The sequence below is a fragment of the Oryctolagus cuniculus genome, chromosome 9, assembly GCF_051225735.1.
Source record: "Oryctolagus cuniculus isolate XC-2025 breed Fujian yellow rabbit chromosome 9, ASM5122573v1, whole genome shotgun sequence".
In the NCBI taxonomy this organism is placed as follows: Eukaryota; Metazoa; Chordata; class Mammalia; order Lagomorpha; family Leporidae; genus Oryctolagus; species Oryctolagus cuniculus.
Window position 1 is genome coordinate 52,956,153 of NC_142875.1, and position 25,688 is coordinate 52,981,840.

The following is a 25,688-nucleotide window of genomic DNA, read 5'->3' on the forward strand; positions in this document are numbered from 1 at the left end:
AGCTTTGTGTTTTTTTTTGTTTGTTTGTTTGTTTGTTTGTTTTTTTGTTTTGTTTTGGACAGGTAGAATGGACAGTGAGAGAGAGAAAGAAAGGTCTTCCTTTTTCCGTTGGTTCACCCCCTAATGGCCACTATGGCCGGCACACTGTGGCCGGCACACCATGCCAATCCGAAGCCAGGAGCCAGGTGCTTCCTCCTGGTCTCCCATGAGGGTGCAGGGACCCAAGCACTTGGGCCATCCTCCACTGCCCTCCCGGGCCACAGCAGAGAGCTGGACTGGAAGAGGGGCAATCAGGACAGAATCCTGCGCCCCAACTGGGACTAGAACCTGGTGTGCCGGTGCCGCAGGTGGAGGATTAGCCTAGTGAGCCGCTGCGCCGGCCCCAGCTTTGATATTACAAGGAGGAGGGAATGCCTTGTCCAAGAACCAGATTGTGGGAGGGACAATTACTTAACCTATGTAGACATCCAAATGGACATATGAAGAATGCATTGGCATGTATGCTGGGAGTTCAGGGGTAGAGGTATAAATTGAGAAGCCAACAGCATAAAGTGGCATTTAAAGCTGTGGGACTGGATGAGATCACTGAGGCAGTGAATCAGAAATGTAACCTAGGAGGCATTGAAGTACAGTGTGAAATATGCAAACCTTACTGTTTTTCCCAGTGTTCTCCCTGGAGAGGGACTCATCATCAGCAGGGTTTTGTTTGTTTTTGCTGCTGGTTACCACCTCTCTGAGGAAAATTGCAATCCACGATCTAGGGAATTCTGCAAGGTGATTTTATAATATGACACTATTGCAGGTGGTTTCAAAAACTAAGCATGAGCTGGGGTGAGAGGGCTGTTTAGCATTTGCAGTGGATATAATTCATCAGGGACTTTTGGCAAGAAGCTAGTGGTCTAAAGAACAAGTCTGTGGAATGAAAGAGAAACCTGCTTTTGCTTGCAGACCTTGCTCATGGTGAAGATAATGGAATCGTCTGTACGACATCATAATGTTAACTGTATGGTATCTGTTATGCACTTAGGTAAAGTTAAAAATGCCAAAGTGTGCAGGCATATAAAATAACTCTCCTTTAATCAAGGGATTGAGTTCATTTAGTTCAAATCTACATCAAAATAGTAATATCAAATCCTGCCATTAAGTGGAAAAATCACTCACATGCTAGCAATTGTGTTGTCTGTGGAGTGGGAGGATAAGTGGAATTGAGCTCTGAATGAATTCCCTTAGTAGCTTTTGTTATCCTTGTTCCCTTGAAATTAGCAGAATGTCAGCTGTATTAAATAAAGCTGCAATTCTTTAATTTATTAGAACTAATAAAAACACAGCATGATCAGAATAATATGCTAACACTGGCGAGTTGCTAACAGTAGTGAGGTTTTCAAAAAGTTTGAAATTTCAGTTGTGATTATATTGATCTCTCCCTTTCTTTTACTTGGTGGCAAAAGTCAAAAAGGTTTGCTTGTGTTTTCTATAATGTTCATGTAAAATCTGAAGGACTTTGCTGAAATTAAGAAATAATGTCTATCTCAATGTATGTTCAACACAGTTAGTTGCTAATACGGTAACCAGCAACTTGGTTAGACAGTGTGTTTTTAATTCTCTTTGGCCTTTGTTTCTCCTGGTTACTCTGAAAGCTTTCCTCCTTCATGTTCTATTGGCATGATGTTTGGGGCCCCTCTTCTCGGAGCATCCTTCTGGCAACTGCATACCCCATTGCCCAGAGCATTTTATGTCCTCTGTCCTGCTTTATTTTTCTCATTGGCTTCTCATTTCCTATGCTATGTTCTGACCAGTAGCCTGTTGTAAGGATGTCCGTGTATCATTCTCCAGTGTCCAATGGTGAATTTCTAATGTCTGAGATCAAACCTGGTGTATTGTAAGCACATGGTAAATAACTGATGAATGAATATGTTTATTTCTCTGAAATACTTTGACTTGTTTAAATACTGCAGAAACCAAAACCATTCAGCTCTTGGCTAAACCAGATTACATGTTCCTGGTGTTGAGTCTGGGCTAAAACAACTTGGTCTCAGTATCTTAAATGCTTCTGGTTCTTCATTGCATTTGTAATATGTTGAGACAAATTAGGTTTGAATTCTGAATTTACCATATATAAGCTATGAGATTTTTAGACTTTTTTTTTTTAACATCTTTTGATTTTGTTTTTGAATGTACAACCTAGCTCAGAGAATTGGGGTGAGATTTATGAGAGCAGGCGTGTGTGTAAGGTATAGTGAGTGCCCAGTTTTCTTAATTCCTGCCATTACCTCACAATTTTGTTTTGAATGCTTTTCTCCTCTGCTGTTTTCCAGTTAGGACACACTTTTAAGAGCCATACTCGGGGCCAGCGCCGTGGCTCACTTGGCTAATCCTCCGCCTGTGGCGCCGTCATCCCATATGAGTGCTGGGATCTAGTCTCGGTTGCTCCTCTTCCAGTCCAGCTCTCTGCTGTGGCCCAGGAAGGCAGTGGAGGATGGTCCAAGTCCTTGGGCCCCTGCACCCACATGGGAGACCAGGAGGAAGCACCGGGCTCCTAGCTTCGGATCAGCTTAGCTTCCAACGAAGCCCTTTCTTTTCTGTCTCTCTCTCACTGTCTGTAATTCTACCTGTCAAATAGATAAATAAAAATCTTAAAAAAATAAAAATAAAGCCATACTTAGGGCTTTATGACATAGCAGGTTAAGGTGCTGCCTGTGTTGCTGGCATCCCATATGGGCACTGGGGAAAGCAACTGAAGATATCCCCTGCCACCCATGTGGGAAATCCAGAAGAAGCTCCTGGTTTCCAACTGGCCCACCTACAGCCGTCTAGGGAAATGGAAGATCTATTTCTCTCTCTCTCTCTTGTTCTCTTCCCCACTCCCCCTCCTCACCCCAATCCTTGAAACTCTTTCAAATAAATGAATATATTTTTTAAAAAGAGTCACACAGTACTTCACAGTTAGAAATTTTTCTTCAGCATGTTTTATAAACGTGTTCTTGCTTCCATTACTGTCTTAGAGATACTCTCAGTGGTATAGACAGCTTCATAATTCCACGTCAGACTCTGTCCTCTCATTGCTCATGGCCTGTGCTCTTGACATGTGGCCAGCACATCACCCTATTGGTTATGTCTGTTTTTCTCTTATTCTCTCTCTTGGCTCCCTTGTGCTTGCCTGTCTCCTCCCTGGCTTGTTTCCCGTTTCTTCAACACTTGATTAAGGGTCTTATTCAAGTTTTGTCCTCTACTCTCTTTTCTTTTCATACCTGTCTCTTTCTTAATGTTTTTATCTATCCTGCAATTATTTTACTAATAATTCCTTTTGAACAGTTTTTGGATACTTCAGATATTTTATACTTTAGCTTTTAAATGCACACAATTTACTGAGCAGCAAAGAGATGAGTTATGAGTTTACATAAAAATAAATACTGACTAATGAACATTTCAGTTAGGACCAGTTTTCATGACTCCTAGATCTCATATTGAGACATGATACTGAAATATTTTCTTTCCATTGGAATGGCCTTTAAGAATACAAATTGCTAACCCTGATCAGGATAAGCTTCTCTTCTGATATTAATTGCACAAGTTGGACCCAGAGATAGTTGCTAAAGTACTTGTACCCCTAGCTCTCTGACCAGGGATCTAAACCTGAGTCATCCTTTAGTGTACAGTGATAGCTTGATGAGTGTAAAGAAAGGACCAAATTTGAAATACTACAAGTTCTGACAGATATTTCGCCTAGTAGTTAAATGCTCATATCCCGTATAGGGGTGCCTGGGTTCCATGCCTGGCTCTAGCTCGTTGTTGTTGTTGTTTTAAGACTTACTTGTTTATTTGAAAGGCAGAGTTACAGAGAGGCAGAGTCAGAGAGAGAGAGAGAAAAATAAGTCTTCCATCTGCTGGGTTGCTCGCCAGATGGCTGCAATGGCCAAAGCAGAGCCGATCCAAAGATAGGAGCCAGGATCTTCTTTTGGGTCTCCCACGTGGTTGCAGGGGCCCATGCACTTGAGCCGTCTTCTATTGCTTTCCCAGGCCATAGCAGAGAGCCCTACAGGGAGAGGAGCAGCCGGAACTCAAACTGGTGCCCATATGGATGCTGGCACTCAGGCAGCTTTCCCTGTACAGCACAGTGCCAGCCCTTGGCTCTAGCTCTTGACTCCAGCTTCCTGCCGATGTGAACTGCCAGAGGCAGCCACCTACATGTTAGACTTGAGTTGTCCGCTTTGAACTAACCTGGTCTGGTCCAGACCTGCCCCAGCTGTTGCAGGCATTTGGGGAATGTACCAGTACTGGGAGCTCTCTGTTTCTGTCTCCCAAAAAGTAAAACATTTAAAGAAAGCACTATAATGTCACTTAACTATTTCATATATTATGAAATAGATTAATCTGCTTGTCAGTCTCTTGTACAGTAGGCTAACTAGAGGAGAATGAAATCTTTGTTGTATTTTTTGAGGTATAGTATCCATAATTTGTACACTTACAAGATGAGGCTCTGGATAATTTGAGCAGGGAGACAAATTAAGTTTGGAGTTTTAGGTTAATAACATTATGTATTGCATCAAATGAGCTATTATAGATCAGGGAAGTAATTATTACCTGACTTATTTAATGAGATATAGTTCATAAAATATTTATATACATTTATCTGATACATTCCTTTAAAATAGTTTGAGGGTTGCAAGAATTGCAGTTCATAAATTGGTAGAATAACCAATAACCCTGTAAGCAGAAGACAGAAGTCAATCTGAATATTTTTGATTCCACATTTCTACATTTCATTTTGTTTCATGCATACCATGTCATTTCTAGGTTTAGGGCCCTAGATATGATGGCAAAGAAGTAGAGGTGGGGAAGAAGGAAAATGAATGTGAAGGGGAAGTCTTTTAAGGCAGATTTTACCCTGCAATGCATTTTTGATCAGTCTCATTCCTGCTTTTCTTTGGAGAAAATGAGAATGATTTTTTGTTTCCTTTTGAAACACATGGTCCAAATAGGAGGTGGGTTTGGAGAGGTGGGTTCTTGCTCACCACTGAATTCACTTGGAAAGGCCTTTGTATTCTGTCCCCAGGTAAACAGGAAAGCTGACATCCTGATGCTAAGTATTTGAAAATGTCTTTGGAATACCCATAATCAGTTCTATGAAGTTTTAACTTAATTTACTTTGGAGCTCCTGGGACAGGAGCATTTTATGGTATTTTGGACCAATGTTTGTATAAGTTGTTCCCCACTCACTCTGTGCTTGCTTTGTACTTTTATTTTGTATTGAATTATATGTTTCATTAAACAACCTTATATTCCATAACAGACGTGGTTCTTTTGAAAGGATAAATATGTTGTGTTTTCTTTCCTCTCACACTGGGTCACGTTTACTATCGTTGGAACTCAGCTATTAGCCATTATTACTGCTATTTTTCTTTCTTTTCCAAGGATGCCAATTTTGTATCCAAATCCAGAAAGCATATTCATTTAGAAGAGGGTAAGTTAGGGAATAGGTAGAATAATTTTCTCCTTAAGCCATTTGAAAAGCCATCATTAACTGATAAACTACCAGTGTTGTCACTACCAAATCAGTTGAATTATTATATTTGTATACATTCCAAATGTATTAGGAAATCCTTTTTGTGTCTGTCTGTACTGTACCACTTATAGCATATTAACTTTTATTTAAACATTAAATAATGAAGACTTAGAGGCATAAATTTTATTTTAAGGGCTTTATGGTTTGTGGTTTTATGCTGACATTGTGATTGTGCCAGAGTTGATTCCATCAATTGTTTGTCCATTGATGTCACTTGATGTATATCTCTTTTCCTGTTTTAAATGATGTGGCATTAGTGCAATTTTATGCTTTGGGCAGATGGAGCCTTTCCATCCTTTGCAAGTAGCTCCCCTTAGATCCACTAGCCCCAGGAAAGCACCTAAATCATTTCCGATCAATCAAATGCACATATGTTCTGAAAGGATGTAAGCTTTCAGCAGCCTTACATTATGGGTTTCCTTGACACTATATTTTCCAAAGTTCTGACCTAGAATTTTAGGAAGCATTCTATATTTTGAATGTAATTAAAAGAAAACTAAAATGCTTTCTTTTATTGTTTACTTCTCTGGGTGCTGTTCTTTCCTACTCTATTCTTTTATGCTCCTTTGGGGGGCCTCTTTTGCGTTTCCCTACCATCCAAGGAACTATATCTGCTGTGGTCTCAGCCTCTTATTTCTTATAGGATTCTTATAACCTCCTTTAGAATAATTTTGACTGCTGTTTTTAGTACTTATTTATCTTACCAGTTAGAGACAACTTGCTTACCAACTTTGTTCTCCCTAAAATGCAGGGGTCTCTCTCTATTTTTGTGATCACCTGACTTAGCTAAAGTCTTCTTTATTATGTCCATTACCTGAATCCTACCTTTTGTCTTGAATTCAGCAGACTTTCCTTTCTTTCCCATGCTTTAGTGTCCACTTGGTACTCACATTCTGCTGAAATTGACTAAGCAATGGATGAACTTTATTACTGTAGGGCAGAGGAATTTCCTGAAAAACATATCATAGCGATTTGATCTGAGTGCTCTGGAAATGCATCTACCAAAGTGTCGGTTTAACTGAAACCTGAACCCAAAAACTGAATGAATTTCTGAAAGGCCACTTATTCTTAGAAGTTTATGGATGAGTTTTGTCATAATATAGAAGCAGAATAATAACTGTAAACAGTCAAGTCTAAGAAACACAGCAAAGTGTCATTCTTAATGGGTTTTTGTTTGGAATACATACCACACTTTTGTTAATATTATGGATTCAGAAATCAAGAATTTATAAAATGTTGTAGTTGATATTAAAGGCAAAGAATCAATCATTTAAGAGTATGTGGAAGTGGAATTACTGCTTGAAAATATGAGCTGGTTAGCAAAAAAATATTTGAAATGGCTTTGTGATTCATTACATTAAATAAATTTGCATCATAGAGGACTTACCTTTTGTAACTCTCTGTCACAAGTGTCATTGACCTTACCTCCCTGGTGCACCACCAAGAACTTGAATATCAATCTTTGGATGTTAGTTTTTGAAATTAGATCCAAAAATCTGGCTCAGTTATAGTTTTTGTTATGGTCCTACTCCCAGCTCCAACTTCCCTTTTTACTGTGTGACTAACCTTTATCTCATTTATTTGTCTATCTTGAACATTTAATTAACTACTTGCAAGTTCAGAGGATTTTGCCAAGGTGACTCTTGAACATAAATTTCATGCTTTTAGTATTTTCAATGATTTTTTATTTTAATTTTTTTATTTAGTAAATATACATTTCCTAAGTACAGTTTATGGATTACAATGGCTTTCCCCCACCCCCATAATTTCCCTCCCACTCGTACCTCTCCCATCTCCTGCTCCCTCTCCCATTCCATTCACATCAAGATTCATTTTCAATTATCTTTATATACAGAAGATCAATTCAGTATATATTAAGTAAAGATTTCATCAGTTTGCACCCACACAGAAACACAAAGTGTAAAAATACTGTTTCAGTACTAGTTATGGCATTACTTCACATTGGACAACACATTAAGGACAGATCCCACATGAGAAGTAAGTACACAGTGACTCCTGTTGTTGACTTAACAATTTGACACTCTTGTTTATGGCGTCAGTAATCTCCCTAGGCTCTAGTCATGAGTTGCCAAGGCTATGGAAGCCTTTTGAGTTCGCCGACTTCGATCTTATTCCGACAGGGTCATAGTCAAAGTGGAAGTTCTCTCCTCCCTTCAGAGAAAGGTACCTCCTTCTTTGATGGCCCCATTCTTTCCACTGGGATCTCACTCGCAGAGATCTTTCATTTAGGTCTTCTTTTTTTTTTTTTTTTCCAGGGTGTCTTGGCTTTCCATGCCTAAAATACTCTCATGGGCTCTTCAGCCATATCTGAATGCCTTAAGGGCTGATTCTGAGGCCAGAGTGCTATTTAGGACATCTGCCATTCTATGAGTCTGCTTTGTTTCCCACTTCCCATGATGGATTGTTCTCTCCCTTTTTGATTCTATCAGTTAGTATTAGCAGACACTAGTCTTGTTTGTGTGATCCCTTTGACTCTTAGACCTATCAGTGTGTTCAGAACCTCTTATTAAATGAAATTCTGAGAAACATGCAGGGATTGCTATTTTTATAGTATGTGTTTTATAAATGTTTATGAAATAACAATGGAAATTCAAATTTAAAGGAAGATAAAGCAGATTTACTCAGTTTGAACAGTATTTTTGAGAAAATACATCGTCTAAGTGACAGTGATATTGTACCAGTTCATCATAAGTATATATATTTTTGTAGTTGCCATTTGTTGATTATTTACTGTGTTTCAGGACCTGTGCATCATGTTTGAATGCACTGTCCATAATGCAGCTGGTGAACTCTTAAAAAATTATATGACACTGCCACTCCCAAGCTTAAAACTGATTAGTTTTTGAAATTCACTTTTTGTTATATCAGTTTAACTATTCCCACTTTATTTTGATTAGTCATGGCATGGTTTATCTTCTATATATCTTTATATCTTTCCTTTTGACCTGCTGTTCTTGGAGGCAGCATTTTAGTTGAGTCTTGCTTTTTTTTTTTTTAAATCAAGTCTGACCATTTCTGTCTTTTTTTTTTTTTTTAAACAAAATTATTATTTGAGAGGCAGAGTTAGAGATCTTCCATCCATTGGTTCACTCTCCCAAATGGCTGCATTGGCTGGAACTGGGCCAGACCAAAACCAGGAGCCTGGATCTCCATCTGAGTCTTCTATGTTGTTGCAGGACCCAAGAACTTGGGCCATCTTCCACTGCTTTCCCAGGCATGTTAGCAGGGAGCTTATTAATCAAATATACAGCAGCTGGGACTGGACTTGGCTACATTTGGGAGGCAGGTGTCACAGGTTCCAGTTTCACCCACTGTGCTACAATGCTGGCCTCCATTTCTGTATTTTCATTGAAGTATTTAGATCATCTCAATTGAATTTGGTTATTCATAGTGGGCAGTGGTGGGGTGGAGTAGGGTTTGAATCTCTCATCCTACTATTTGTTTTCTGTTGATCTTATATATTGTGAGGTACTCTTTTGGCTGTCTTTTGCATTGAATATTGTAATGACTCCATTTCATTTGTTCACTACTAGCTTTTCTTTTTCATTTTACTATATGACCAGTTGCTTTAGGCTTTGGAAAAAAGATTTTTTAAAGAGACTTTAAATCTATTTTTTAAAAAGTCAAATGCTTATTCAACTTTAACATTTCCATTGTTTTTAACTCCTTTGTGCAAGTGTAGATCTCCATGGGGAATCATTTTCCCTCTTCCAGATGGACTACCGTTAACATTCCTCCTAGTGCCAATGCATTCTGTGAGTTTTTCTTTTGGTTCTTTCTATTGATTTCTAATTTCATGATTTTCTAGATGATCTACTTTCTTTTTTTTTTTTTTTAACTTTTATTTATTTATTTGAGAGGTAGATTTAGAGACACAGAGGGACAGAGAGGTCTTCTATCCGCTGGTTCTAGCCACAATGGCTGGAGCTGAGCTGATCCGAAGTCAGGAGCCAGGAGCATCCTCTGAGTCTCCCACACAGGTGCAGGGTCCCAAGCACTTTGGCCATCTACCACTGCTTTCCCAGGCCATAGCAGAGAGCTGGATCAGAAGAGGAGCAGCTGGGACTTGAACCGGTGCTCACTGGACTCCAGCACCACAGGCAGAGGCTTAGCCCACTATGCCACAGCTCTGGCCTCAAGATGATCTAGTTTCTATTCCTTCAACCTCATTTCTTACTCACCTCTTCCTTGTCTACTGTTTCAATCCTAATTCATATTTTTTGTTTCCATTTCATGTTTCCTTTTATTCTTGCTGCTCTGTCTTAGCCAAAAGACCATTTCTTCACAGAACTACTCATTGTAATAACATACCCCCATCGTTGTATATTTACTTTCATTTTGATTCGCTTTAGTACTTATCATATCTAAAGAGGTCTTGTGTGTGTTATATGTTTTTGCGGTTTCCTATCCTTAGCCTACTTACTTACAGCTTAATCTTTGTTGTCCAAGTCCTTGTTTTCTTATATTCAGTATGAATCCCCAAGTCCTAAAACAGTGTTTCATGTATAATAAGGGTTTGATAATTTTCATAGGTAAATTAAAGCAGAAGCACATCTATCTAGTTATTTAAAAACTCCAGAAATAAGACATTTCATTGCATAGATGAAGTAACTTTTTCATCCAACCAGCAATTGTGACCATTCAAATATGAACTATGGTTATTTGATGTGATACATCATTTCTTATGACATTCATTCTTGTATTTCTGTTTGCTGTGGATGCCTGCAAATGTTGCTTTTATTATGGCTTCTGTATTTTTCATTACTAGATGCAGATTATTTTATATGGCTAAGTTCAAATTTGAAATTGTTGCTAACTCAAAATAAGATTTTAGGCATTTTGTTATTTTTCTACTTTGGGATTTTAAATCTTGTATGTAGACAACTAAAAAGTGAGGTATTTAAGACCATGATAGAATTATGGGCTGTTTTTGTTTCTTGTTTTTGATGATGATTTCTTTTTTTCTTTTTTGGTATGGAAACATACTTTCTAGTTAGCCCATCTATGTACTGTTGAAATTTTATGACACAATCTGCTTAATTTGTTTCATTTGAAGAAACAAAACAAAACATCATTATAGTCACATACTAATTACTAGCCATGCATCATTCATTTGAAATAAAGCCTAAAGCATTTTGTAGTTATAAGCAAAAAGGTCTCTTATGATTCATCACTTTGTAAACAACATTGTTTTAAGGTTGATTTTTAGATCTGACTATCATCTAGTGCCTGGGAAGCAGTTTTCTGTTTTCTGCAAATCTTTATTATGTAGATCTACACACATTCTTGTAAGACTGCTGTGGGAGTGTAATGGAAAAGGTGAGACTGGACTTAAGAAACTAAATTAATGTAGAGTTAGGCACTTTTGTTGCAGTTTTGGCTTAAGGTGTAATTATTGTAGATGTATGCTGCTTCGTTTACACTTTTATGTGGTGCCCTTGAACATACACCATTGTTTCTAGACATCTCTGTAAAGTTGTTTTAATAAAGTTGAGTAAATACCACACTGAATTGGTATTCTACTCATTGCCATTGTCCTATGGATACAAATGTTAAAATTTGATGAAAATTAGTATATACATATTTACATAGCTAAAGCATCTCTCATAAATTACTATATAGGATATATTACTATATATAATATATATATATATATTACTATATATACTATAAAGGAAAAATAGTGATTTAACATTAGGAAAACTTGTAGGTATGTGTATACACTAAGTTGTTCCTTGTTATCTTCAGGAGATTGCTTCCAGGACTCCAGTGGCTATCCAATTCTGGATATGCTTAAATTTTTTATATAAAATGCACAGTATTTGCATATAACCTATGCATACCCTCCCACACACTTGGAACCATCTCTAGATTGCTTATATTTAATACAATGTAAATGGCATGCAAATAGTTGTTATCCTCTGAGCAATTTAATATAACAGGAAAAACTGTGCATGTTCAGTACAGATGTGATTCTTTTTTGAATATTTTCCATCTGCAGTTGTTTGAATCCATAGCTGTGGAACCCACAAATATGCCAGGCTGTCTGCATGAGTATATAAAATGTAAATAATTCGTTAATATGAGTAAAGAGTGCTGTTTTTGTATTTTAAAAACAAATTATACCACTATAACATTTTTAAAATCCAGTTTATAGTAATATGAAAAACTTAACATTTAATAAAACATTTAACAACAAATATAAACTTACAATGATACAACTTGATAAGATATGCAAAGCCAGTGTTTTCAGACTGTGGACAACCAGTAGAGAGAAGTCACAGTTCTTGAGAGAACAGAAACTCATAAATCTCATAAATATTTAGCCTTTGGCTTGGTGAAGTTCTCCAATTACAGCACATGGCGGTGAATTTTAGCAGAGGATGTGGTTTTCTCTGAACTGCAGAGACAGAGATCAGAATTTATGACAGCTAGAATCTGCAGGGCCAGGCACTGAAGAGGGAGGGATAGTGCAGAAAAAGGAGTTTAGGAGTCATTGTGAGTATAGCCATTGGATGTGTGCCTGAGTACTGGACTTTCATACCCTGAACGAAAATTGCCACAGGGGAAGATTGGAGCCGAGACACTTCAGATCCAGCACTACTGGGAGGCATGAGACTTCTAGCCTTGCCAAAAGAGAGAGATGATCTTAATATCTCATTAACATACTAGACAGTTCCATCAAGGAAAGAGTTATGCTCTCAGAATGAGGGCAGCATACCCAAAGAAGGATTTACCCCAGACTCACCCCCTAACAAAACCTGCATTGTCTTGACAAATAGGAACTGAGTCCCAATAAGTTAGAGGTGTTAAGTAAACACCTCTTTATTTCTACAGAGCTCTATTAACAAAATATAAATTATCACTCAGGGACTGATTGCCTGCTAAAGTAAGAATGAGCAGTCTTCAAAGGGTTATTAGAGAACTAAAAGTTATCACAACATTGAACATGTATGATATTCAATATTGATCAGAAAATTAAAGAACGACATGGGACATACTGTCAAGGAAAAGAAAACTGGGCCAGGGTTTGCGTTTCACTTACAAAGGTATACTGCAGATAAATAAATATGTTCAAAGAACTAAAAGAAATGATCTTCAGAAAATTAAAGGGAAAGATGGTTTAAACAAGGAATCTTGCCAGGGGCGTGGCAGCAATAATATTTATCATTTGAAAACCCTAAAACTAAAAAGCTCAATAACTTAATTAAAACATTTAGTATATGGCTGTAATAGTATATTAGGCATAGACAAGTCAGTGAATTAAAAATGGGTTTATAGGTATTATTTTACCTTAGGAATGTAGCAAAAATTGAATGAAAAATGAATAGGTCACCAGATACTATGGACAAAATGTGATTTATTCTAAAATAGCTATAATTGGAGACCCAAAAGGAGAATAGTGAGATTATACCTGGCAAAATATTTGTCAAAGTAATGGAGTCCAAATCCCAAACAAATGAAAAACAAATATAAGAAACTCAGCAGATCCCATCTAGGATAAATATGAGCAGAAAGACTTCAAGCCTCATCTTAGTTGAATTGCTGAAAAATCAAAGAAATTCAGAAAATCTTGAAAAGGCCACATTACATACAGGAAAGAAAAATAAGAAGTGTTGAAGAAATAGACAATAGAAATCAGTAGCAAGAATATTTAAAGTGTAGGGGAGAAAAGCCCTGTGTGAACTCAAAATTCTTTGTTTTTAGACCTTTCAAAAAGGCAAAATAAAGACATTAATAATATAGAAGCTGAAAGAGTTATGAAGTCAGACCTGCCCTACAAGTAATACTAAGATTGCCCTTTAGGAAAAAGGGAAATATACCAGATGGAAATTCACATCCATAAAAAGGGATGATGAGTACCTAAAGCAATAAACAAAATCTCTCTTTTCATGATTCATTTAAAAGAGACCTTAAAATTAAAACAAAATCACCCTGCAGAATGGGGCTGATAATGTATTTGGAGTGAAAGATCTCATAGTAGGTATGCAAATGATGGGGTAGGACATTGGGAATTGTGTTGTAACATTATGATGTTTCTAAAACAAAGCTGGCAGTGGGAAATGAGAAATAGAAAGAGGTACAATTTTGACTTAGTAGTAGCTGATTAGATTGATATCTTTCTTAAAAATTTTTTTAAAATTTATTTATTTATTTTGACAGGCAGAGTGGACAGTGAGAGAGACAGAGAGAAAGGTCTTCCTTTGCCATTGGTTCACCCTCCAATGGCTGCCATGGTCGGCGCGCTGCGGCCAATGCACCGCGCTGATTCCGATGGCAGGAGCCAGGTGCTTCTCCTGGTCTCCCATGGGATGCAGGGCCCAAGGACTTGGGCCATCCTCCACTGCACTCCCTGGCCACAGCAGAGAGCTGGCCTGGAAGAGGAGCAACCGGGACAGAATCCGGCTCCCCGACTGGGACTAGAACCCTGTGTGCCGGCGCCTCAAGGCGGAGGATTAGCCTAGTGAGCCGCGGCGCCGGCCAGATTGATATCTTAAAACCATGTTGTTAGTCCTGGAATAATCAGGCAAAATATGACAGATATAGTTCATTCAGTAGAGAAAGTAAAATATAATAGCATTTGCTTTATTTACACAAAGCAGGAAAGGGACAGAAAACTGTGTTTTAGTCCATTGGCTGCTGTAACAAAACACTGTGAAGCCTGAGGCTTATAAACAATAGAAATGCATTTTTCACAGTTCTGGAGACTAGGAATTCCAATAGCACCATGCTGGCAGATTCCAGGCTTGATGAGGGCCTATTGTCTGGTTTATGGAAAGCATCTTTTAGCTGTGTCATCACATGGTAGAAGGACCAGGCAATTTTCTAGGGTCTCTTTTATATAAGGGTGCTAATCCCACTTGTGAGGCCCTTGCCTTCATGGCCTAATCGTGAAGCCCCCACTTGCTAATTCCATCACATCAGTGATTAGGTTTTTATCATGTTTTGGGGGCAGACACATTCAGCTGGTAGCTGTGGGGAAAGAGCAGAAATAACATATAGAAAACTAGAGTAAATAATAACTGTAATGTGTGTCAAAAGTAGGTATAATCCTGGGTAAAACATATTATAAAAAATTGAATGTCATTACACAACCACAAAAGGGTAATTCTCCATGAATTTTAAATATGTATATACCTTTAAAAACAAAAACATACATATGTATGTAACTAACAAGATCAAATTCATGAAAGAAAACTTGCGAGAATAAAATACAGAACTAGATAATCACTCAAATATGAGACTTTAACACTCTGAATAAATCTGTTAGACCAAGACATTAGTAAATATTTAGAAAATATTTAGGGCGGCGCCACAGCTCACTAGGCTAATCCTCCTCTTGCGGCGCTGGCACCCTGGGTTCTAGTCCCGGTAGGGGTGCCAGATTCTGTCCTGGTTGTTCCTCTTCCAGTCCAGCTCTCTGCTGTGGCCCTGGAGTGCAGTAGAGGATGACCCAGGTCCTTGGGCCCCTGCACCCTCGCATGGGAGACCAGGAGGAAGCTCCTGGCTTTGGATCAGTGCAGTGTGCCGGCCTCAGCACACCGGCCGTAGCGGCCATTTGGGGGATGAACTAATGGCAAAGGAAGACCTTTCTGTCTGTCTCTCTCTCTCACTGTCTAACTCTGCCTGTCAAAAAAATTTAGAAAATGATACCTAGCAAGCAACTTGTTCTGATTATAGAACACTATTCACAACAATTACAGAATACACATTGTTAATTGCCTGTGGAATGTTTACTCAGGTAGACCATATGGTAAAATAATCCTCTGTAATTTTCAAGAGGTTAATACCCTGCAGAGTAAATAGTATCTGCCTAGCAGAATTAACCTAAACAGTAATGATAGAACATCTGTTTAACACACAATCTTAAAACAATGTTTTAAATTTTTGGTGGACCAAAGAAATTATACACGAAAACACTGACAAAGCACATTATCAAATTAACAGTATCAGGAATCAAAGGGAATCTCCTCTAAAACATTTAGAAATTCATGCATGAATACGGATGCAAGACTTGTTAAGAAAATATGTTCCTATCAGATATTGCCAGACATTAAAAGACAGTGTCATGTGGCCAGTTGAGGTTGATTTCAGGAATGCAAAGTTGGTTTAATAATGAAGATTTATTAATATAGTTAGCCATGTTATCAAGAAAAAAAATACCAGATTATTGAGGAACAAAATAGCTGCAGAATAAAAATCTTTTGACAGAATTCATCTTGTTTTTTAATGATAAACTTTTAGCAAACTGAACGTGAAAGGAAAATTCCTCAACCTGGTAAAGGACATCAATGAAAAACAGAGGACTAGGCAAAGTTTTCAGCTGGGAGTTTTGTATGGCCCACAAATGATGTGATATATATATTTGAATGGCCCTGGGAGAAAAAAAGGTTCCCCACCCCTCCTAGCTACTAAAATCATGGAGCATGCAAAAAAAAAAAAAATTAGACTAAACTAGTGTTGAAAAAGGACAAACTTAGAGGACTTAGACTACTTATTTGATATTAAGACAGGTTTTGGTTTATGACTATATAAAAACATTTTCCAAACGTCTAGAAATAACCTCACAAAGATCCTGTTAGCTGGTTTTCTAAAAGGGCTTCAGGGTTAGTGAATGGGGAAAGTATCTTTGTAACAAGTGATGCTACAAGACCTGGGTGTGCGTTGGACTAAAAATCCCAAACTCTGCAGCACAGCGCACTACTAATTACTGAGCAATGGAGTATATAGCCCTGAACCTGAAAAAGATGAAACGCTTTAAGAATAAAACATACACCAGTAAAGGCAATGTGAATCAGTATAAATCACTTTGCAAAAGTTAGGCAATTCATTAAAATGAGTAAGATATTTGTTAGAAATGAAAAGAGTACTACAAGAGTATAATAGCCTGTAATAGTTTCCTCAGGTTTCACTAACAAATGCGCACAATCTTGGTGACTTAAAACAGCAGAAAATTATTCTCTCATGTTTATGGCAGCCAGAAATCCTAAATCAAGGTGTCCACCAAGTTAGTTTCCTCCTGATCCTGTGAGGGAGAATCTGTTCCGTGCCTCATCCTGGCATCTGATAGCTGCTCATGGTCCATTTCCTGGTGTGTAGAGAAATGACTCCAGTTAGCCTCTGTTGTGATCCCATCCCCCTTTGCCCTCCTTTCTCTCTTTCCTCCCCTTTCTCTTCTGCCTTCTTTCCCTCTCCCTGACCCCCTCTTTGTTTTATGAGCCATTGCCTTTAAGAACTATCTTAAATCCAGGATGACCTTAAGATCCTTAATTACATCTTCAAAAACTCTGTTTCCTAATAAAGCCACATTACAGGTACTAGAGGTTAGGACTTCTGTTAGACACGAAGGGTCTGTCTGCTTAGGGCAGAGCCAGATCATCGGCCTCAAGGGAGCTCTAGAGGAAGGCTTTATCTACTATGACAAGCACAGGAGTCAGTGGGCAGGCATAGTTTCCTAAAGAAACTCCCTCCCTGAGAAGTCATTTGCCAAGGCTTGTGTACCAAGGGTTAAGGCAAAGTCCAGAGTATAGAAAAGGGAGAAGGGGAGGTCCCTTCCTGCTTACAGTGTACATCATTGTTTTTTCTTCTAAATGGATCTAAACCTGGATTCTTGATGCTTTAACGTCTCTTTGTGGGGCTCTGTACCCCTTTGAGGACCACAGTGCAAGACCAGCTTTCCTGGAGTGTCTTCTGAATAATAAAGCCAAGAAAGGACTTTTTCTCAGATTCTCTGCCTGTGTTCTAGTGCCGTCCTCTCCCTCCCTTTTAACTAAATGCTACACTCTTGGTTATGCTTGGACGTGACGTTTTTTGGGTCTCTATTCAAACCAACCCACTATATAGCTCCTAACTGAGAAAAAAAATTTCAATCAACAGGATATTAGATAAACAAATTTTGGTATATTCCTACATGAACTGCTTATTAATAAAACAGAACTACTAAATCACATCACATGTGTATGAATTTCAGGGACTTTTTTTTTTTTTGAGTGAAAGAAGCCAGACACAGAAACTGTTTATGGTTTCATTAATATAAATTTTAAAAATAGTCAAAACCAAGACATAGTGATAAAAATCAAAACATTGGTTTCTTATGAAGGAGTGGAGATTGTCTGGAAGCTGGTGTGAATGAATTTAATATGGTTCTGGGTTTTTATGCCAGCTTTTTAATTCAAAAGATATGAAGCTTATGTGTTGAGTGTTTGCTAGGATTGCCAATTTAAATAGGAATGCTCTTGCTCTCTAGCTTTACCACCTGTGGCTTTCCCACTTGCAGAGCCTGTGTATCTGTGGAGCTTCTTTGGACCTGTAATAAAATCTGTGATGGTCCAGAATTGATAAGGATTTGTAAACAGGGGTCACATCATGTCAGACTGGTAGTCTACTTCTTGACCACCTGGAAGAACATACATGTTATCCTTTTAATATTTTTCTTAATGTCTTGGCTTTGCTCTTTGAAACATGTAAAAATTGTACCATATGCACTTCACTGTTGTGTAGTCGTCTTAAATAGTTTTAGCATGGCAGCTTTAATATCATAAGAGCACATTTATTTTAAAAACATTTTTGATATTCTGAGTACTACCCAGACATAAGGCACTTGGATAGCTATTTTTTTTTGAAAGGCTTTCTCTAAGTGAGATGAACTTTTATTTTTTTTCTACTGAGAATTATGGAGATCTTGAACATATTGGCCCGCTAACAGTTGAAGAGATATTTTTCATATCGTTAGAAAAATCATGTTCAAAACTTTTTTCTGTATCTTAGTTCTATGTTAGATCATTACTTTCTTAAAGTACTCTCTTGTTTTTCACAAAGATACATTTATTTTTTCATATTCTTTTCTCTCTCCCACTGAACTGAAGAGTTACCTAATAGGGACGTATTATTAGTGTGTAGTGTGGAGGAACAACAAAAGTAGATGGGGGAAGTATTGAAAATTCAACTCAATAGGAAGTAGTTGGTGTATATGAGGGAAAAATGAAATAAATTCTTTGATAATTGCAGGCTGAGCTCATATGTAGCCTTATTCTCTGTTTACTGTGCTACTTAATAGCTTTCCAAAATTCATTCTTGGAAAAAAACATACTCTGGGGCCAATGCTGTGGAGTAGCATGTTTAGCTGTGGTCTATTGACAATGGAATCCCAGGTAGGCACCAGTTCAAGTCCTGGCTGCACCACTTCCTGCTAATGCACCTGAGAAAGTAGGAGAGGATGACTCAAGTGCTTGGGCCTCTGCACGCATGTGGGAGGCCCAGAGGAAGCTCCTGGCTTAGGCCTGGCCTAGCACAGGCCACTGAGGCCCTCTGGGGAATAAACCCAGTACATGGAATATTCTCATTTTTCTTTTCTTTCTCTCTCTCCCTCCCTCCTTCCCTCCCTGTCCTTCCCTCCCCCTGCTTCTGTCTGTAACTCTGCCTTTCAAATAAATAAATAAATCTTCAAAAGAATTTGAAAAAAGAAAACATAATAGAGGAAGTTTGAGTACCATACGATTTTCAAGGTGTGAATATTTCCACACTGTGATGCTTTGGGTGTTAAGCATACTTGGTTAGCAGCAGGTTACATTTTAGCCCACTTTCTACTAACATGTAACTTGAATGAGTCGTTTACCATTCCTGAAACTCTGTTCCATTATTTCTTATAATTAGGTATCTACAAAGTAAGTAAAACTGAAGCTAATAACTTTTCAATCAGGTTTCTTTACTGTTCAAAGGTTAAATGAATGGTAAGTTCTGTAATTATTTTAGGAAAGTAACAAAAAGGTGGAGCAAATACTAAAATATCTTTTGAGGTGTACCTATATTTAGTCTGCATAGTAGGATGGGGTAAAAGAAAATCTCAATGTATTGTGAATATTTTGATTTTTGAGACTTTCTTTTGTAAAAGAAATTTTAAAGAAAACTAGATAAGGTGATGAACAGTTTCTGGAAAAATAACAAGTTGATTTTTCTTCATTAGAATAGAGGATAAAATTAAAATTATGTAAAAGGGATAATTGTAATGAGACTATGGGAGATTACAGGGACCTTTTATCCTTTGGGGCCATTAAGACAGATGGAAAGAAAGATGTCATAGGGTTACAGTGTCCTAACCAAGACTTTCTCTTCTTACAGCACCAGGGGAGGGCCCCATCAGTACTTGCCTGTTCATTGATTTTCTAAAGGTCTTCTCATTGTACTTTCTTGCTGCTCCATCAAACAATATTTTGAAGTAAAAATTACCCTTAGAGTACTGGATATTACTGCTTACTTGATTTTCACCAGTGCTGGTTTTTAAGATTTCTTCCTTTTGTCCTGTAACATCTGTGCATGGTACAGTAAGGGAGGTAGAGGAACACTGCTCCTTGTTTAAGAGAAAACAAAAGTGAAATCAAAGTATTTTTGGTTCCTAAGATTTACTTTCAGATTATAACTCATCATTGTCACACATTTTGGAATTAAACATATATGCTGAGACTCCTTCACAATAAATTTGAAGTGTACCTCTGTAAGAAGTAAAATTCTCATTTCTTCTAATATTCTAACTCTTAACTTGCAGTTTACTTTTGCTATAATCCTTTCTTCTTTTTAATGACTTTCTGTTGCCATTCAGAATATTATTTGAGTACTCTCACTTCCATTTTTGCATATAGTTTAGATTTTGGCAGCCAAATCAGAGTTGAAATTTCCTTAGTAGGAGAACAGAATGTGGATCCTCAGTGTTGATAGAATATAGGAAGTGGTGAGGATGAGGAAACATTGTTTAGGTTTCCTGTGTATATGAAATATATATATAGTTTCCTACCTTTTTTTTTTTTTTTGTAAATTTGATTCCATCTGAGGTAGTATACATGGATTTAAATGAGAAAAAAGGAACTTTCTATTACCTAGATCTTAAGATTTAGATTTTAAAATAATGCCTTAACTGCTTTTTCCCTTAACTAAAAGGGTAACAATTTTGTCTCGGGGATCCTATATGGCTAAATAGTGCAGGAACAAGCCCTAGATCTCCCCAGTTTCTATTCCAGCTCAGTAATTAATTAAAATACATTTATTTAATTACTGTTGAAATATTAATTTACGTAAACTTGGAAGAAAGAACAATATGAAAAATTTTAAGAAGTATTGTTCCAAGCTGTTTTTAGGTCCCTTTTCCTGACTTTGCTTTGTCAGGGTTTTGTGTGTATGTGTGTGTGTGTGTGTGTGTGTGTATGAATTTGTAGCACTTTGGTGTGCATTATATCACAGACTTACTCTATATCTTTTCAATGTACCTGTCCCTTGTGCCAGATAGACTCATTACTCATACAAATCTAGGTTATATTTTTCTAGGAAAATTAATTACTTTATGCTGGCTACATATGGTTAGCTTGTCAGTAGGAAAGCTTTAATATTTTGGGACGGTATAATGTAGGCATTTAAGCGGTTTTTTTCCTCTTTGTGCATGAAATAGTGCATTAATATATAATAATAATGTTCTTCATGTGCTACCGGAGAATTCCTTCTCATGTTTGTTTCAAAGTGGCAGACACCTGACTTCATAATCCCGAATAAGGGCACTGACCAAATACAGGTGCCTTGGGCCCATTATAGACCTTTTGAATGGCCATTAATAGTGCATTCTTTTGTACATCTCACTACCCTAAAGGATAGACACATAATTGCAACAGAACAATATTCATATTACCAGTGCAACATGGATATCTCCCATTTGATCCATTTAATGTTAAGAAAAAATCCAGGGAAGTTAATCCATTTGAGGAGATTCAATGTATTTTAAGACAAATCAATTTGCCTTGTGAGAAGTAAGCTCTGCTTCACTCTTTGTGCTGCAGATACAGTGTCCACCAACAATGATTCATGCCCTAAAAGAATTGGTAGCCCAATAGGTTAACCCTTTGTCTTTTTACAATTTTATGGCACTTTAATTAACTCTGTAAAACTCTTACATTAGTGTTTGTTGAGCTTAGAATACTTCAGTCTTCCAGGGGCAAAAAAAAAAAAAAAAAGTTTTTGCTAGATAGGAGAATTTGAAAATATTCCTTGAACTCAAGGAATTTAAATGTATTGCTTATTTGTAAAGTAGACTCCTTATTAACTACATTATTTGAGCTCATAAAGCCTTGCTTGCATACACACAAACATTTAATATATCAAGTGGCTGGAAAGAATGCTAGGTATAAATTGGATATTTATATTGTTTGGCAATGAATCAGCTAACATATTTTGTATAGTGTGTTTTATTTTAAATACCAGTCATTTTGTAGGCAACTGCCATCTTGAACAGTTGTGATTTTCATTGTATCTGGCATCCTCCAATCTTCAGATAGTGCTGCAGCCTTTTGTTTAGGATCTGTGATCAAAAGAAGTAGTCCTTATTTTAAGCCTATCATGTTTTATCTCTGTCCCCCGCCACCACTCCCTGGCCTGCAATCAAACTATTTTTTTGAAGAGTTATTTATTCGAAAGGCAGAGTTACAGAGAGAGGTAGAGAGGTAGTTACAGAGAATGATCAGCCTTCCATCTGCTTGCTCACTCCTCAGATGGCCGCAAGAGCCAGGTCTGGGCCAGGTGGAAACCAGGAGCCTGAACTCCATCCTCCCACGTGGGTGCAGGGACCCAGGCACCTGGGCCATTTCCACTGCCTTCCCAGGCACCTTAGCAGGGAGCTGGATCAGAAGTGGAGCAGCCAGGACTCAAATTGGTGTTCATATGGGATTCTGGGGCCTCAGGCAGCTGCTTAACCCACTGTGCCACAACCCCTGACCCCTCAAACTATCTTTGCTATTACAGTAACTATTGGACTTCAAGAATTTTACTATTACTACCCCATCCAGATGTTTAAGTCTAAAATTCCCAATGAATTTGGTCAGGGAATTCATATCTAGCTAAATGCAAGTAAGACTGCAGCTTAGAGGTAAGTGGTTATTCCTTTTATGTGTGTTGACAAAACAGTGAGCTTAAAGGTGAGAACTTGCCCCTGTGTTCTTTTTAACACCTTCAACAGCCAACATTCCCAGCAGAAACCTAGAGTCCCTAACAGGGTTAACCTGGCATGTGCTAGACCCATGGCTTTGCACTATTTCTGTCGGCTGCTACTCCTGCATTTCTTACCTCTGATTTTGCTAATTTAGTATGTGCCAGGAGTCATTCTACTTTCCTGTGTTTCTGAAGAAAGTCAATTTACTACAAATTGGGACCTATTTACTCCCTATCTAACGCATACTGTTAGTCAGCAGGGCTTCTGAGGACAGCAATTGCTATTTGAAGAAAACAAACCCTCTTTAGACCTTTTGAATATGTTTTAAACATGACCCAGTATATTTCAGTATTGAACAAAGATTATTTAATGATTTGAATGCTTTATAATTTGTGCCTTGTGTATCTTGTGACCTTCTTAAAATTTAGATAAAAACAAATGTTTATTTCTTAATTAAACTTTCTTATATGTTAAAAGGTTTCTTTTCATTAGGCATCTAAATTGTTAATTTTCTTTTTGAGGATGATTCTGGATTCCTTACAAAAATAAGCAATGCTTTTCTCTCTTCCTGCCATCAGTTTTAGGGACATATTGCTTCTTTGGTACTGTCATACCAATAAATCATCCCAGATTACTTGCAGTCGTACAGTACTAAAGTATACCATGCATTTTAAAGGAAATCTGCTATTTTCTTTTCAATCAGATGAGCAATGTGAAGAGACTACGGCCACGGCTCAGTGCTATTCTCTTTAAGCTTCAGTTTGAAGAGCAGGTGAACAACATCAAACCTGACATCATGGCTGTCAGTACTGCCTGTGAAGAGATAAAGAAGAGCAAAAGCTTCAGCAAGTTGCTGGAACTTGTATTGCTAATGGGAAACTACATGAATGCCGGCTCCCGGAATGCTCAAACCTTCGGATTTAACCTTAGCTCCCTCTGTAAAGTGAGTTTGTTTTTAAAAAACACGTATTTGCCTGAACACTTACTCTTAAATGTCAGCCCTGATTACATTATTTAAATATTTTTATTTTGATGTGCTCATTATCAAGAACTTGAACTGAACCATGAAGTCAAACTTAGAGTGAACTGAGCTAATTTACTCAACCTCTGAACTAAATCCAAATATTAATTTTCTCTGATCTGCAAATCCAACTGACAGATTTCATTTAATAACAAAAATATATCATAAACCTGTGCCTTCTCAAACCAATGAAATAGAACATTAAAATATCATTTAAAGTTAGTCTTTCTTCAGTTCAGGTACATGTATATGGTGGTAATTGGGATAGACATTAATATTTTTAATTTATTTAGATGTTTCTACATATTTCTGTAAGCAGTCTAAAAGGAGAGAATAATAAGACTATATGGTGGGAAAGTGATTATATTAGGAACAAATATTCCTTATAAGTCATTGATAGTTTTGAAATGTTTTTATCAGAATCTAATTTTAGAGAATATGAGAATTGTTACGTTTAGATTTTTTTTCCTTCTTTGATTCTATCACAGGTTGAATTTCCTTAAGAGCAAATGCATTCAATGTTTTATGTAACAGAGCTCTTTGCTGAGGAGTGGGCCATAGTAATGCTTTATTGATCTGCTTACAACAAATTCTTCTGAGTTACACATCACAAGGAAAGCTTTCTCTCATTCTTGACCTCATAACATCTATACTTCCTGATTAAGGAATTTGGTTATTGCTATTGCCAGTTAGGTAAGGAACTTGAGAAACAAGTTCAGTTTTAACTCTGCATTTACTGAATAATCACTTTTTGGTGCCTACACTGTATTTTTTTACAAAATTTCCCTGAATTTGGCCTTCCATTGGTAGCAGTATCTTGTTTTTCCTCTCTCCCATTTCCATCTTTTTATTTTCCTGTTTTTGTTTTCTTACGCTGCTATATTTGATCGAGTGACACAATTCCTACAACATATATTGAGCACTGACTTAGGGTGAAATTCTGGGCTAAATGATTTACCAGATCATCTCTTTAGTGCCTAGGCTAATGTTTACCTGGCATTTATGGAACTCACATTTCCAACACATCAACCACTAATTCTGGTCAAGTGATTTAATGGAGCTAAATAGAAAAAGCTGAGGCTGCGGAGTTCAACCAGAGAGGCTAGCTTAGCTACAAGGGAGTAAATATTCAGAAAGAAATAGAAATTTGAGGATGAGAAGGGAAGATATTCTAAGCAAGAGTCAGCGGTTCACATAAAGGCTTATAATGTAGTATGTGTGAGTATAAAGGGTGTTTTACTAGTATTGGAGTCTAGAAGGGACAGGAATAGGGGAACAATAGGACTGAGGTGTTAAATTAGATTGGATCATCAATAGTCTTGAATGTCCTTCTCAGAGGTAGAGTTTTGATGTAGACATGTTAGTTCTAGTCTAAGGCAAGTGATGTGATCACATATTTTATAAAAAGCTAATATCATCAGCAATTTAGTGGTGGTTACTAAGCTATGCTGTCCAGTACCATTGCTGTGAAGCCATGCATGAAGATTTAAGTTAGACTTAATTAAAATTTAAGATAAAAAAATTTAATTCCTTAATCACAGTTGCTACATTTTGAGTTCTCAATGTCCATACATATAAGCACCATAAATACGGCATGGTTCTGTGATTTCAGAAAATTTTATGGACAGCACCTAATTAGAGGGGTACTAGGTACTAGTAAGGAGATACTTGATGGTAAGCTGACTTGCAGAGCATGACTTGGGAGAGTGAAAGAGGAACTTGACCTGAGATGTTAGATGGGGAAGATAATACAGGATAGATTGGATGGAAGGATCCAAGACAACTGCTAGGTTTCTAGGTTTGCCAGCTGGAGGGAAATAGTGTCCCTGACATGTTTGAAACAGTTTGCTCAAAAGGAAATGAGTTTAGAGTTTTGTTGTTTATTGCTTCTTTTTATTTTAATCCTAATACCTTAAAGGGCATTTGATTGAAGTGCCTTTTCCAGTTATCTAGCAAATATTTGGTTGTCCACTCTGTAACTGTTAATATGTTTTGAGCTTATACAGTTCCAAGGTAATGTGTTGGCAAAAGGGGTTTGAGATAGGATGACAGAAGGGACGGATGGAGGTGTGCAAATTTAAGAACCTCTAGAGAATTGTTAGAGTTTGGTGTTGATGCGC

General features: G+C 37.4%; 1 protein-coding gene across 7 annotated transcripts in view; it reads left to right on the forward strand.

Annotated features, from left to right (window-relative positions):
* The window catches only part of DIAPH3 (diaphanous related formin 3), a 544,053-nt gene that overhangs the window by 276,798 nt on the left and 241,567 nt on the right, over nucleotides 1–25,688 (forward strand). For all 7 annotated transcript variants that reach the window (XM_051850009.3, XM_051850008.3, XM_089303626.1 and 4 more), the window contains one exon: nucleotides 23,251–23,490. In XM_051850009.3, coding sequence (XP_051705969.3) covers nucleotides 23,251–23,490 — 240 coding nt within the window. The remainder of the gene's footprint in view (nucleotides 1–23,250; nucleotides 23,491–25,688) is intronic.